Source organism: Cynocephalus volans, chromosome 2, assembly GCF_027409185.1.
Source record: "Cynocephalus volans isolate mCynVol1 chromosome 2, mCynVol1.pri, whole genome shotgun sequence".
Lineage (NCBI taxonomy): Eukaryota > Metazoa > Chordata > Mammalia > Dermoptera > Cynocephalidae > Cynocephalus > Cynocephalus volans.
In genome coordinates, this window is record NC_084461.1 from 114,609,648 (window position 1) to 114,621,598 (window position 11,951).

General features: G+C 37.4%; 1 protein-coding gene across 1 annotated transcript in view; it reads left to right on the forward strand.

The window, feature by feature from the left end:
* The window catches only part of CHSY3 (chondroitin sulfate synthase 3), a 239,430-nt gene extending 227,696 nt beyond the window's left edge, over positions 1-11,734 (forward strand). The window contains exon 3 of the mRNA XM_063088210.1: positions 10,172-11,734. Within this exon, the coding sequence (XP_062944280.1) occupies positions 10,172-11,734 (1,563 nt within the window). The remainder of the gene's footprint in view (positions 1-10,171) is intronic.
* Positions 11,735-11,951: the final 217 nt, after the last annotated feature.

The window sequence follows — 11,951 nt, forward strand, 5'->3', positions numbered from 1 at the left end:
TAGGTTGAAACCATTCTACATCCTATTTTGGAACAATTATTTTATGGCTTTCTTACTTCCTATTCTTGTTGAGCTGTCTGAAGACATTCTACTTCTTAAGCCTTTTATCATTCCCCTCTCAGGAGGCTTCTAACATGCTCTCTGCCTCAGGGTTCTGAGATTTCACAGCGGTGTAATTCCTGTGGGTCTCATTTCCTCCGCTGTGCCTTTTACTGAATAAGACCTTGGAATTTGGAAACTCAAGCCCTTCATTTGTTGCATTTGGGGAAATTTTTCTTGAATTATTCTGTTGATCGTTATTCCTCTCTGTTTCTCTGTTCACTCTTTCTGGAACTGCTATAATTTGGATGTTGGATCTCCTGGACTGATTCTGTAACTCTTTAAACCTTTCTCACCTATTTTCTCTGGTTTTGTTTGTTTGTTTGACTTTCCAGATTTTATTAGCTTTATTTTCCAGCTCTTCTTCTGCATTTTTAAATTTCTACTCTTATATTTTAATTTGGAAGGGCTTTATGTTGTGGTTGTTCTGTATGTGTGTATGTGGTATGTATCATTATGTGGTTACAGGTAGATGTAATAGAACATATATAGATATGGATAGAGATATATATCATTGTGGTATTGTTTTACGTTTTCAATGTCTTCTCTCATCTTTCTGATGATATCAATTAAATATATATATATATATATTTCTTTTTTTTTCTTGTTTTCTTATGCCTGAATAATCGGCTTCTATAGAGATGGCTGATATACTTGATAGTCTGATCAAGATTAAGCATAAGGGATGAAAAATCTGATTAGAAGCTCTGAAAAAGTGAATAGTTCTTGTCTACTACAACAAGAGTATTCCTTAATTTAGAGACTCTAGAAAGTAAATATTAAGTTTGTTAATTTTATTCTTTTCCCCAGAGTGGGGCAGCAGTTGTCTGTCTGCACGATCTGACTGATTGTCTTAGCCCTACCCACTTTCACGCCTCTTTCTAGGGATTCCTATAGGGGCTTCTACAGTTCGATTTAGGCTGATTCTTGGTGTTGCCAACTGCAAATTTAGTATTCAGTTTTCTGTAATCTGCTACATTCATCACCACTTACCTGTGGGAAATTAACTTCCGCAATTATATTATAGTGTTCGCAGCTTCGTTTATCCCCTCTCTGTTTTTGTGTGTGTGCCTTTAAAGAATCACTTTCTTATTGCTCTCATCTAGTTCAAGAAATAGTAAATGTAGAAATTACTGCTAAATCTGCCATTTTTACCAAGAAGTTGACTTGCACTTTTTGTCTGCCTTCCAGAGAGTTTTGTTCTTTTATTTAACAGCCCGAGTCAATTTCATGTGGCACACAATGAGTGCATTTAATACATAGATACTATACTCCTTTTATTTCAAGAACATTTTCTTGAATTTATGTTTAAAAATATGTTCTATTGTCTTATTTTTCTCAGTCACTCTAGGTATGTTTTTTGACCCTTCTCAGCCTACCTCCTATTATTATATTTTTCTCTCTAATCCACTGTAACCCTTTATTTCTATTTCATTTGTCTTAGCTTTCCTGATTTCTATCCTTCCTATCCCTTAAGCTTTCCACAATGCTTATTTTTGTTTCTGATTTTATTTTCATCCCTGTTGTACCTTTTATTTATTTATTTCTTACATCTTACAGCTGATATTACATCTTACCATCACATCACTGAGGTCTTATATTTCTGCTTTGTTGTCTTTGAATATAGAAGCAAATGCTTCTTATGTCCTTTAAAACAGTTGCTTAATGTTTTCCTCAGTTCCATGGCTTCTTTCGGAATATGGAGTGGAGGGAAGTAGTTTTTCATTTAATCGTTTTTCATATTGAGACTTTATGTCAGTGTTATAGTGTTTTTCTGTTTTTTTTTTTTTTAAATGACTCATCTCTAAAAATACTACTTTTTCTTGGACAAGCTACTCACCATAGATTTATTTTGCCGGGGGGTATTTGTTAACAGTTCTAGCCTTGCTGATTTCCACAATAAAAAGGCATTGAGTTTCCCTGCTGCCTCATTAAATTTGCTTCATGAAAATGTGACTCAAGTGTTTAATTTTTTCTGTAGCACTGTCTCTTCTACTTCTCTGAAACAGAATGTTGTCTTTGGGAACTTATTCTACCCAGCTCACCTGCGTTCTTGCACCCAGAGCTGTAAACATAGAATAGGTTGTATGTCCTGCATTTCCGGATGGTGTATTTTCCTGGTATTTTCTGAGCTCTACTGTCCCTGAATCCTTGCACTGCTGACATTGCTCTGCTTGGCCTTTTGTCTCCACTTGCTTCCGAATGATCTTGCTCAATCTCAGCAGTTTTTGGAAAGTCTACACATATTCTGGGGACTATGTATTATTCTAATCTTTTCGTTTTTAAATCTGGAGTTAGCTGTATTTTATTTTTTAACATTCCTTATTATTTTTTAAATATACTTATTGAAGTATAATTTACAGAAAAAAAGGTATCCCCTCATAAGTGTACAGTTTATTGATATTTAGTAAATGTATACAGTTGCACAAACCTTCCTACATCTAGTTTTACGAACTTTCCATTATTCCAAATGTTACTGTGTGCCTGTTTATAGTCACATCCTTACTGTTTTTAAAAAAGATTTTTAGGTTTCTCATTTACATAGCTATAATCAATCCAGGAATTAACTATGTTCTGTTTTCATTATTAATAAATCTGAGGGGATAATGGAAGTTTAATATGGTAGAAAGGCAATAATTTAATAGACAACTATCTCTTGGCATTTATTATTCTTTCTCTGTCTGATTTTTTTTATAATAGATTTTTCAATGGCCTCACAGATAATTTCCTTCTCAGAAGGTGAGATACGTCTAAAGCCCTGGGGTCAGTCAAGACAAATTGGTGTTAATTACTACTATGATTTTGTTACTGTGTAATGATTTTCCTTTTCAGTGTGAGTTTCTCAAGTTACCATGACATCAATTGTTATTCTTTAAAGGAGAGGAAGAAAACTTAAATTAGATGTTCTTAATTATTTTAAATAAGCCAATATAATTTTAAAAATAAATTTTACACTTTTTCTCAAAATAATTATGCTGCATTCAAAATGTATTGTGATAAGTAGCAAAACTAACAATCACAAGTTTCTAGTTTAATTATAATTTCATTACTCTCGATCAACTTGTTTAGATATCTTAATCACCATGAACCTTGGGTTCCTGAAATCCCCATAATAATTTTTGTCTTTCTTATACTAAGTTACCTTAACAGCATGTTAGCTACACTAAAGAGGGGAGTACATGGCTGTTTTAGTCTATTTCATGTTGCTATAACAGAACTACCTGAGACTGGGTAATTTATAAAGAAGAGAGGTTTATTTGGCTTACGATTCTGGGATAACTGCCTCTGGCACGGGCCTCAGGCTGCTTCTACTCATGGTGGAAAGCGGCAGGCAGCCAGCAGGTACAAGCAGATCACATGGTGACAGGAAGCAAGAGAGAGAGAGAAGGTGCCAGGGTATTTTTAAGCAACAAGCTCTCATGGGAACTAATAGAGTGAGAACTCACTCATTAATCCTCCCTCCCCCAGGGACAGTATTAATCCATTCATGAGGGATCTGCCCCTGTGACTCAATCAGTTTCCAACAGGGCCACATTGGGGATCAGATTTCCACATGAGTTTTGGAGGGGACAACACATCCAAACTCCATCATTCCGCCTCTGGCCCCCCAAAACTCATGTCACTCTCACATACAAAATACAATCATTCTATCCCAACCGTCCCCAAAATCTTAGCTTGCTCCAGCACCAACTTAAAAGTCCAAAGTTCAAAGTTTCATCTGAGACCAAAAGCAAAAGTCCTTTAAGCTGTGAACCTGAAAAACAAAACCAAATTTATCTATTGCCAAGATACAATGGTGGAACAGACTTTGGGTACACGTTCCCCTTCCAAAAGGGAGGAATAGACCAGAAGAAAGGAAAAACAGGCCCCAAAGAAGTCCGAAACCCAGCAGGGCAGACATTATGTCTTAAAGCTCCAAAATAATGTTCTTTGACTCCAAGTCCTGCATCCTCGGCACAATTGGGTATCCGGGCTCCCAAAGCCTTGGGCAACCTCGCTTCCACAGCTCTGCCAGGTGCAGCCCAGTGGGCAGCGCTGGTGCCTACAGCTTTTCCAGGCTGGTGTTGCACATTACCTGTGGCCCTGCAGTTCTGGGGTCCTGGCAGAAGCCCTGCTGTCTTGGCTCTACTAGACATTTCCCTGGTGGGGGCTCTCTGTCAGGGATCCAACCCCACATTCCTGCTCAGCATTGCTCTAGTAGATGGCCTCTGTGGTGGCTCTGCCCCTATGGGTGGTCTCTGTCTCAGTCCCCAGGCTTTTCCGTACATCCTCTGGAATCTGGGTGGAGGCTGCCAGGCCTCCACTGCTCTCACCTCCTGCCGGCCTGCAGACTTAACACAACGTGGATGCCACCGAGGTTTTGGGCCTCTACTCTCCAGGGCTGCTGCACGATCCACACTTGGGGCTGCTCCAGCTGGAGCAGCTGGGATGCAGGGAGCAGGATACCAAGGGCAGCTGCGCCCCATGTCTGTCCTCCAGGATAACTCAGTCCTTCTAGGCCTCAGGGCCTGTGATGGGTGGGCACCCTTCCAGACTTCTCAAATGCCTTTAGGGAATTTTTCCCATTGCCTGGTTCTTAGCATTTGGCTGCCTCACCGCCAAGATACTGTCTTTAGCAACCAGTTTATCCGCTTTAACCTTGCGTTGCTCTCCGGCTCTCTGCTTCTTTACCACATGGCCAAGCTGCAAAGTTTCTAAATCTTTACACTCTGATTCCTTTTAAATTCTGGCTTTACATCATGATTTTGCTGCCATAACTCAGAGTAGGCTCTTAAAAGCAACCATGCAGCTTCCTTAATGCTTTGCTGCTTAGAAATTTCTTTGGCCAAATGCTCTGGTTCAAAACTCTTAAGTTCCATCTTCCACAAAGTCCAAAGGCATGGACACAATGCCACCAGGTTCCTTGCTATAGTGTAGCAAGGGTGATCTTTTGTCCAATTCCAATAAGTTCCTCATTTCTGAGACCTCATCATCCGCACTGTCTTCACTGTCCATATTTCTATCAGCATTCTGCTCGCCACCACACAAGTCTCTAAGACATTCCAAACTTTCCCTCATCTTTTTCTCTTCTTCTAAGTCCACCAAACTCCTCCAACCTTTGCCCATTACCCAGTTCCAAAGCTGCATCCACATTTTCAGGTATCTGTATAGCAACACCCCACTCCTCGGTACCAATTTTCTGTTTTAGTCTGCTTTGTGTTGCTATAATAGAAATACCTGAGACTGAGTAATTTATAAAGGAAAGAGATTTGTTTGGCTTACGATTCTGGGACAGCTGCATCTGGCATGGGCCTCAGGCTGCTTCTACTCATGGCAGAAAAGCAGCAGGTACAAGCAGATCACATGGTGGGAGAGGAAGCAAGAGAAAGAGAGAGGAGGTGCCAGTGTCCTTTAAACAATCAGCTCTCACGGGAACTAGTAGAGCGAGAACTCACTCACTAATACCCCCTCCCCCAGGGAGAGCATTAATCCTTTCATGAGGGATCTGCCCCCACCACTCATCAGTTTCCAACACTGCCACATTGGAGATCAGATTTCCACATGAGTTTTGGAGGGGACAGCACATCTAAACTCCATCAATGACTAAATTTATTATTGTTCACAAGCATTTCCAGAAATGTACAAAGATGAAACAAGATGCAACTCTCATTCTCTAAGGACTCCGAACTAAAAAGAACAATCCCACGAGGAGCTTAGCATATTCTTGTACTCTTATTTACACAGAGCTATCATTTATCGAATGCCTTCTCTGTGTCAGACACAATGCTAAGCACTTTATATACTTCTTTCTTATTTAATAACATTTTAATGTGCATTGAGGTAATTGACATTTTCCCAGTTTATAGATAAGGAGACTGAGACTGGACAGATTGGCTAGGAAATGATTTCACGATGGTGGAGCCAGTATTCAAATCCAAATCTGGCTGATTTCATAGCCAAGCTCTTAAACAGTCTCCTGTCTATCCTGCATAGATTTGACCTCTCTAAGTGTGAAAGTAGAAAATTTGGATATGCTCTATGCTTCTTAATGAAAAAATATGACAGAAACTCACAATTTTCTCATCATTACTATACTACGTGGAGTATGTATGAATGGGCTTCTTTTAAGGACTGTCCCCTCCATTCTTTCCTCTGCTTTTATCTCTGCAAAGGAATATGTTTGAAAGATAAGCGCCCTGTAGACAGCTTGGGCTGAAATGATATGTCAGTTGAAAATTTCAACACTAAAATATTATTTGTTCTGTAAGAAAATGTCACCTTTATCAAATTGTGCAGCATTAATCACTTCAGTATCACTGAAGGAGCTGGCTAAGACTGCTACTTAACAGCTCACCTCCGAGCTTTAATTTAGCATGTTGCCTTTTCTTAGTAATGCAAATCATGGCCTAACAAAGAAATAGTTTCAAATAGCCAATACTTTTTAGAGATGGTATAATTAGTAGTCTATATACAATCAAAAAATTTTTAACCTTCTTTCATAGAAAAAAAATTCATGGAAAATTACCTAAGGTAAAATATTAAAGTAGTTTCAGGTAAAATAATAATAATAATAATAACAACAACAACAACAACAACGACAACAACAATAATAATACTTAATAAATGGAGATATAACATCCCACTGCAAATTATGTTTTTATTTTTATTTAAAATTGATCAATGGCATGTGTTTTCAGAAAAGACTTGATTCAAACTATTGCATTTTGAATCAAGTCCAAAATCTTTCTCAACATATGTACTGTTAGGTTCTTCAAAGTCAAGGATGTTGATTTATAAATATGTTTGAGAATAGAAACACTGGGTAAATAGAAACAGAGGTGAAACACTGGAGGTAAAAAATCTGTCATGTTATTATTCTACCACCTTTTAGGTCAGTTTCTCCAAGAATATCTCTCTCTCTCTCTCTCTCTCTCTCTCTCTATCTCTCTCTCTCTCTCTTTCTCTCCACCCACATATCCACACACATTTATGTACGTAAATATCAAAAAAACATACCTAATTCTACATACATGTGTATGCACACTTTTAAAATAAAGTTGTTTATTAATTGGGGTATAACAGACAAATGTATCTTAAGTAAAAATTCAATGACTGTTCACAAATTGAAAACACATGTAACCACCACCTGGCTAAACAAATAGAAGATTAAAAGGACTCCAGAAGCTGTCCTCTTCTTAATTTTTGATCTCTATTCTAACAACTAACGGGAGAGATTAACTTTACCTGTTTCTGAATTTTATACAAATGGAATAATACAAAAATGTATTTTTTTGTTATATGGCTTCTTTTACGTGTTTTATGGGATTCATCCATGTGGTTGAGTAGTAGTATTTCACTCATTTTAATTGATATCTTTTTCATTACATGAATATACTATATCTATTTATCTATTCTATTCTTGATGTACATTTAGTTTTGGGTTATGATGAATAATGCATCTGTGAAAATTCTTACATATGTTTCAGGTTTATGTATGTATGTGTTTGTACTGTGCCTATATCTAAGAGTAGAATTACTGAATCACAGAGAATGTGTATATTTATTTTACTTGATATAGTAGTATTCAGTGGTTGAACCAAGTTATATTCACCAGCAGTATATGAGAGTTCCAAATCCTATAGTACCTAGACAGTGCATACTATTATCAATCTGTTTAGTTTTAGCCACTGTTAGGTCCATAATGTTATTACATTGTTATTTTAAGTTGCATTACTGTATTAGTCCATTTTCTGTTGCCTAAAACAGAATACCTGAAACTGGGTGATTTATAAAGAAATGAAATTTATTTTTTACAGTTCAGAGGCCGGAAGTCCAAGGTCCAGGGAACACATCTGGTGAGGGCTTTCGCAGGGTGTTGTCACATGGTGAGAATGGGTTGAGCAAGAGAGTTAACCTGTTCACTTGCTCTCTTATAAAACCATCAGAACTATGCCCATGAACACCCATTAGGTCATCAACCTATTACTCCATGAATCGATCAATCCATTCACTAGGGCATGGTCCTCACAATCTAATCACCTTAAAGATCCCACCTTCCAAATTCCAAACTTAGATTTTCCGCCTTCTTAACACTGTTACAATGGAGATTGTTTCCAATACATGAACTTTTGATGGACACATTTGACTCATAGCAATTACCCTGATGATGAATAAGGTAGAGAATTTTTTTTTAATGTTTATCTGGTATTTGCTTACTCTATTTTGTGAAGTACTTATTCAAGTGTTTTCCCCTTTTCTTTTTCTTTTTTTGCATTAAAAAAAATTTATGGAAATTTAATTGATTGTACATATCTGTGGGATACAGTGTTGAATATCAATACCTGTGTGCAATATGTGATGCTTAAGTCAGGATAATTAGTATATTCAGCTTTACACAGTGTAATAATTTTTGTGTCATTTTACCAATTTCTTGCTAACCTCTCCTCTCCCTCCCCCTTTCCCACCTCTGGTAGCCTCAGTTCTGTTCTCTCCTTTTGCAAGTTCAATGAATTATCATGATTGTTGTACCCTTCTTTCTTTTTTAATTTATTTATGGTTTTTTTTTTTTTAGCTCCTACTTAAATAAGTGATGACGTGATATTTCTCTTTCTGTGTCTGGCTTATTTCACTTAACATAATTTTCTCTAAGTTCATCCACATTGCTGCAAATGGCAGAATTTTGTTCTTTTTTATGGCAGAGTAGTATTCCATTGTGCATATGTACTACGTTTTCCTTATTCAGTCATCCATCAATGGATATTTAGGTCAGTTCCAACTCTTGGCTATTATAAATAGAGCTGCAATAAACACGGGAGAGTGGGTATCCCTTCGATGTGCTGATTTCCATTCCTGTGGGTATATACCCAGCAGTGGGATTGTTGGATTGTATGGCGGTTGTTTGAGGAACCTCCATATGTTTTCCATAATGGCTGCACTAAGTTACAGTCCCACCAACAGAATAAGAGGGTTCCCCTTTCTCTGCATCCTTTGCTATTCTCTGTCTTTTTAATAATGGCCTTTCTAACTGGTGTGAGTTGATATCTCAATGTGGTTTCAATTTGTCTGTGCTTTTGGAGATTTAGTCATAAAGTCTTTGCCCAGTCCTACTTCCTGAAGTTTTTCCCTTATTTTTTTTTAAGAATTTTATAGTTCCAGGTCTTATATTTCAGTCTTTAATCCATTTTGAGTTGATTTGTGTATGTGGTGAGAGGAACAGATCTAGTTTTATTCTTCTACATATGGATGTCCAGTTTTCCCAGCACCATTTATTGAAGAGTCAGTCTTTTCCCCAATGTATGTTTTTGTCTCCTTCATCAAATGTCAGCTGGCTGCAAGTACACAGGTTGATTTCTGGGTTCTCTGTTCTGTTCCATTGGTTCATGTGTCTGTTTTTATGCCAGTACCATGCTGTGTTGTTTACTGTAGCTTTGTAGTATAATTTGAAGTCAGGTAATGTTATGCCTCTGGCTTTTTTTTTTTTTTCTCAGAGTTGCTTTGGTTATATGGGGTCTTTTGTTGTTCCATATGAATGTTAAGATTGTTTTTTCTATTTCTATGAAGAATATCATTGGTATTTTGATGAAGATTGCATTGAATCTGTAGATTGCTTTGGATAGTATGGACATTTTCACAATGTTAGTTCTTCTGATCCACAAGCACGTTTGATCAAAGGATACAAAATTTCAATTAAATAGAAGGAATAAGTTCAAGAGATCTGTCATACAATATGGTGGTTATATTTAATAATAATATACTGTATTCTTGAAAAATGCTAAAAGAGTGTATGGTATGGGTTCTCACCACAAAACTGACATCTATGTGAAGTAATTAATATGTTAACTAGCCAGATTTAGTCATCCCACACTCTGTAATCTACTTCAACACATCATGTTGTGCATGATGAATACATACAATTTTATATGTCAATTATAAAACTATTATAGTTTCTTTTAAATATAAATTTTATAAACAACTTGTGTTATTAAATACCATATAAATAAAGATATTAAATATTTTAATTTAAATGTTTTAGCTTGCTGCTTTTTTTCTTTTTAAATTAATCTAAAAATCCTTATCTCCTTTTACTTTTCAGATGCAACAACTGTTCCATGAAAATTATGAACACAATCGGAAAGGATATATCCAAGACCTTCACAATAGTAAGATCCATGCAGCCATAACACTTCATCCCAACAAAAGGCCTGCATACCAATACAGGCTTCATAATTACATGCTCAGTCGCAAAATTTCTGAACTTCGCTACCGCACCATCCAGCTCCACAGGGAGAGTGCTCTGATGAGCAAGCTCAGTAACACCGAAGTGAGCAAAGAGGACCAGCAGCTGGGAGTGATGCCTTCTTTCAACCACTTCCAGCCTCGGGAGAGAAATGAAGTGATAGAATGGGAGTTCCTGACAGGAAAGCTCATTTACTCAGCAGCTGAGAGTCAACCTCCTCGACAGAGCATCAATAGCATCCTAAGAACAGCACTGGATGACACTGTCCTACAGGTGATGGAGATGATCAATGAGAATGCCAAGAGTAGAGGACGGGTCATTGACTTCAAGGAGATTCAATATGGCTACCGCAGAGTTAATCCCATGCATGGGGTGGAGTACATTTTGGATTTACTCCTCTTATACAAAAGACACAAGGGAAGGAAACTGACCGTGCCAGTGAGACGTCATGCCTATCTTCAGCAGTTATTCAGCAAGCCTTTCTTCAGAGAAACTGAAGAGCTGGATGTCAACAGTCTCGTGGAGAGTATTAACAGTAACACTCAGTCATTCTCCTTCATATCTAATTCTTTAAAGATATTATCTTCTTTTCAAGGTGCCAAAGAAATGGGAGGGCAGAGTGAAAAGAAAATACACATTCTTGTTCCTCTCATTGGAAGGTATGATATTTTCTCGAGATTCTTGGAGAACTTTGAAAATACGTGTCTTATCCCAAAGCAGAATGTAAAGCTAGTTATCATCCTTTTCAGTAGAGATGCTGGCCAAGATTCCATCAAGCATATTGAGCTGATAAAAGGGTACCAGAACAGGTACCCTAATGCAGAAATGACCCTGATTCCTATGAAGGGAGAGTTTTCCAGAGGTCTTGGTCTAGAAATGGCTTCTTCCCAGTTTGACAATGACACTTTGCTGCTATTTTGTGATGTTGACTTGATCTTCAGAGGAGACTTTCTCCAACGATGTAGAGACAATACAATTCAGGGACAACAGGTATACTACCCCATCATCTTTAGCCAGTATGACCCAAAGGTAACCAATGGGGGAAATCCTCCCACTGATGATGACTTTGTATTCTCAAAGAAGACTGGATTTTGGAGAGACTATGGATATGGAATCACCTGTATTTACAAAAGTGATCTTCTAGGTACAGGTGGATTTGATACCTCAATACAAGGCTGGGGACTGGAAGATGTAGATCTCTACAATAAAGTGATTCTTTCTGGTTTAAGGCCCTTCAGAAGTCAAGAAGTAGGAGTGGTGCATATTTTCCATCCAGTTCATTGTGATCCTAACTTGGAACCTAAGCAGTATAAGATGTGCTTAGGATCCAAGGCAAGTACTTTTGCCTCAACCATGCAACTGGCTGAACTCTGGTTAGAAAAACATTTGGGCGTCAGGTACAATCGAACTCTCTCCTGACAGTCCCGGCAACTCTTATTGCCTTTTTCAAGGGGAGTTTACCTCATTGTTTGTTGTTGTTATTTTAATTTTATTGTCGTTATTTTTATTATTATTATTATTATTATTATTATTATTGTTATAATTTTATTTTGTTGTCCTGGTCTTAAACTACTCTTGGTTGTCTTCTAAAGAGTGTTTGTTGACCTCAAGCAAGAAGAGTCTACAGTTCACTGAT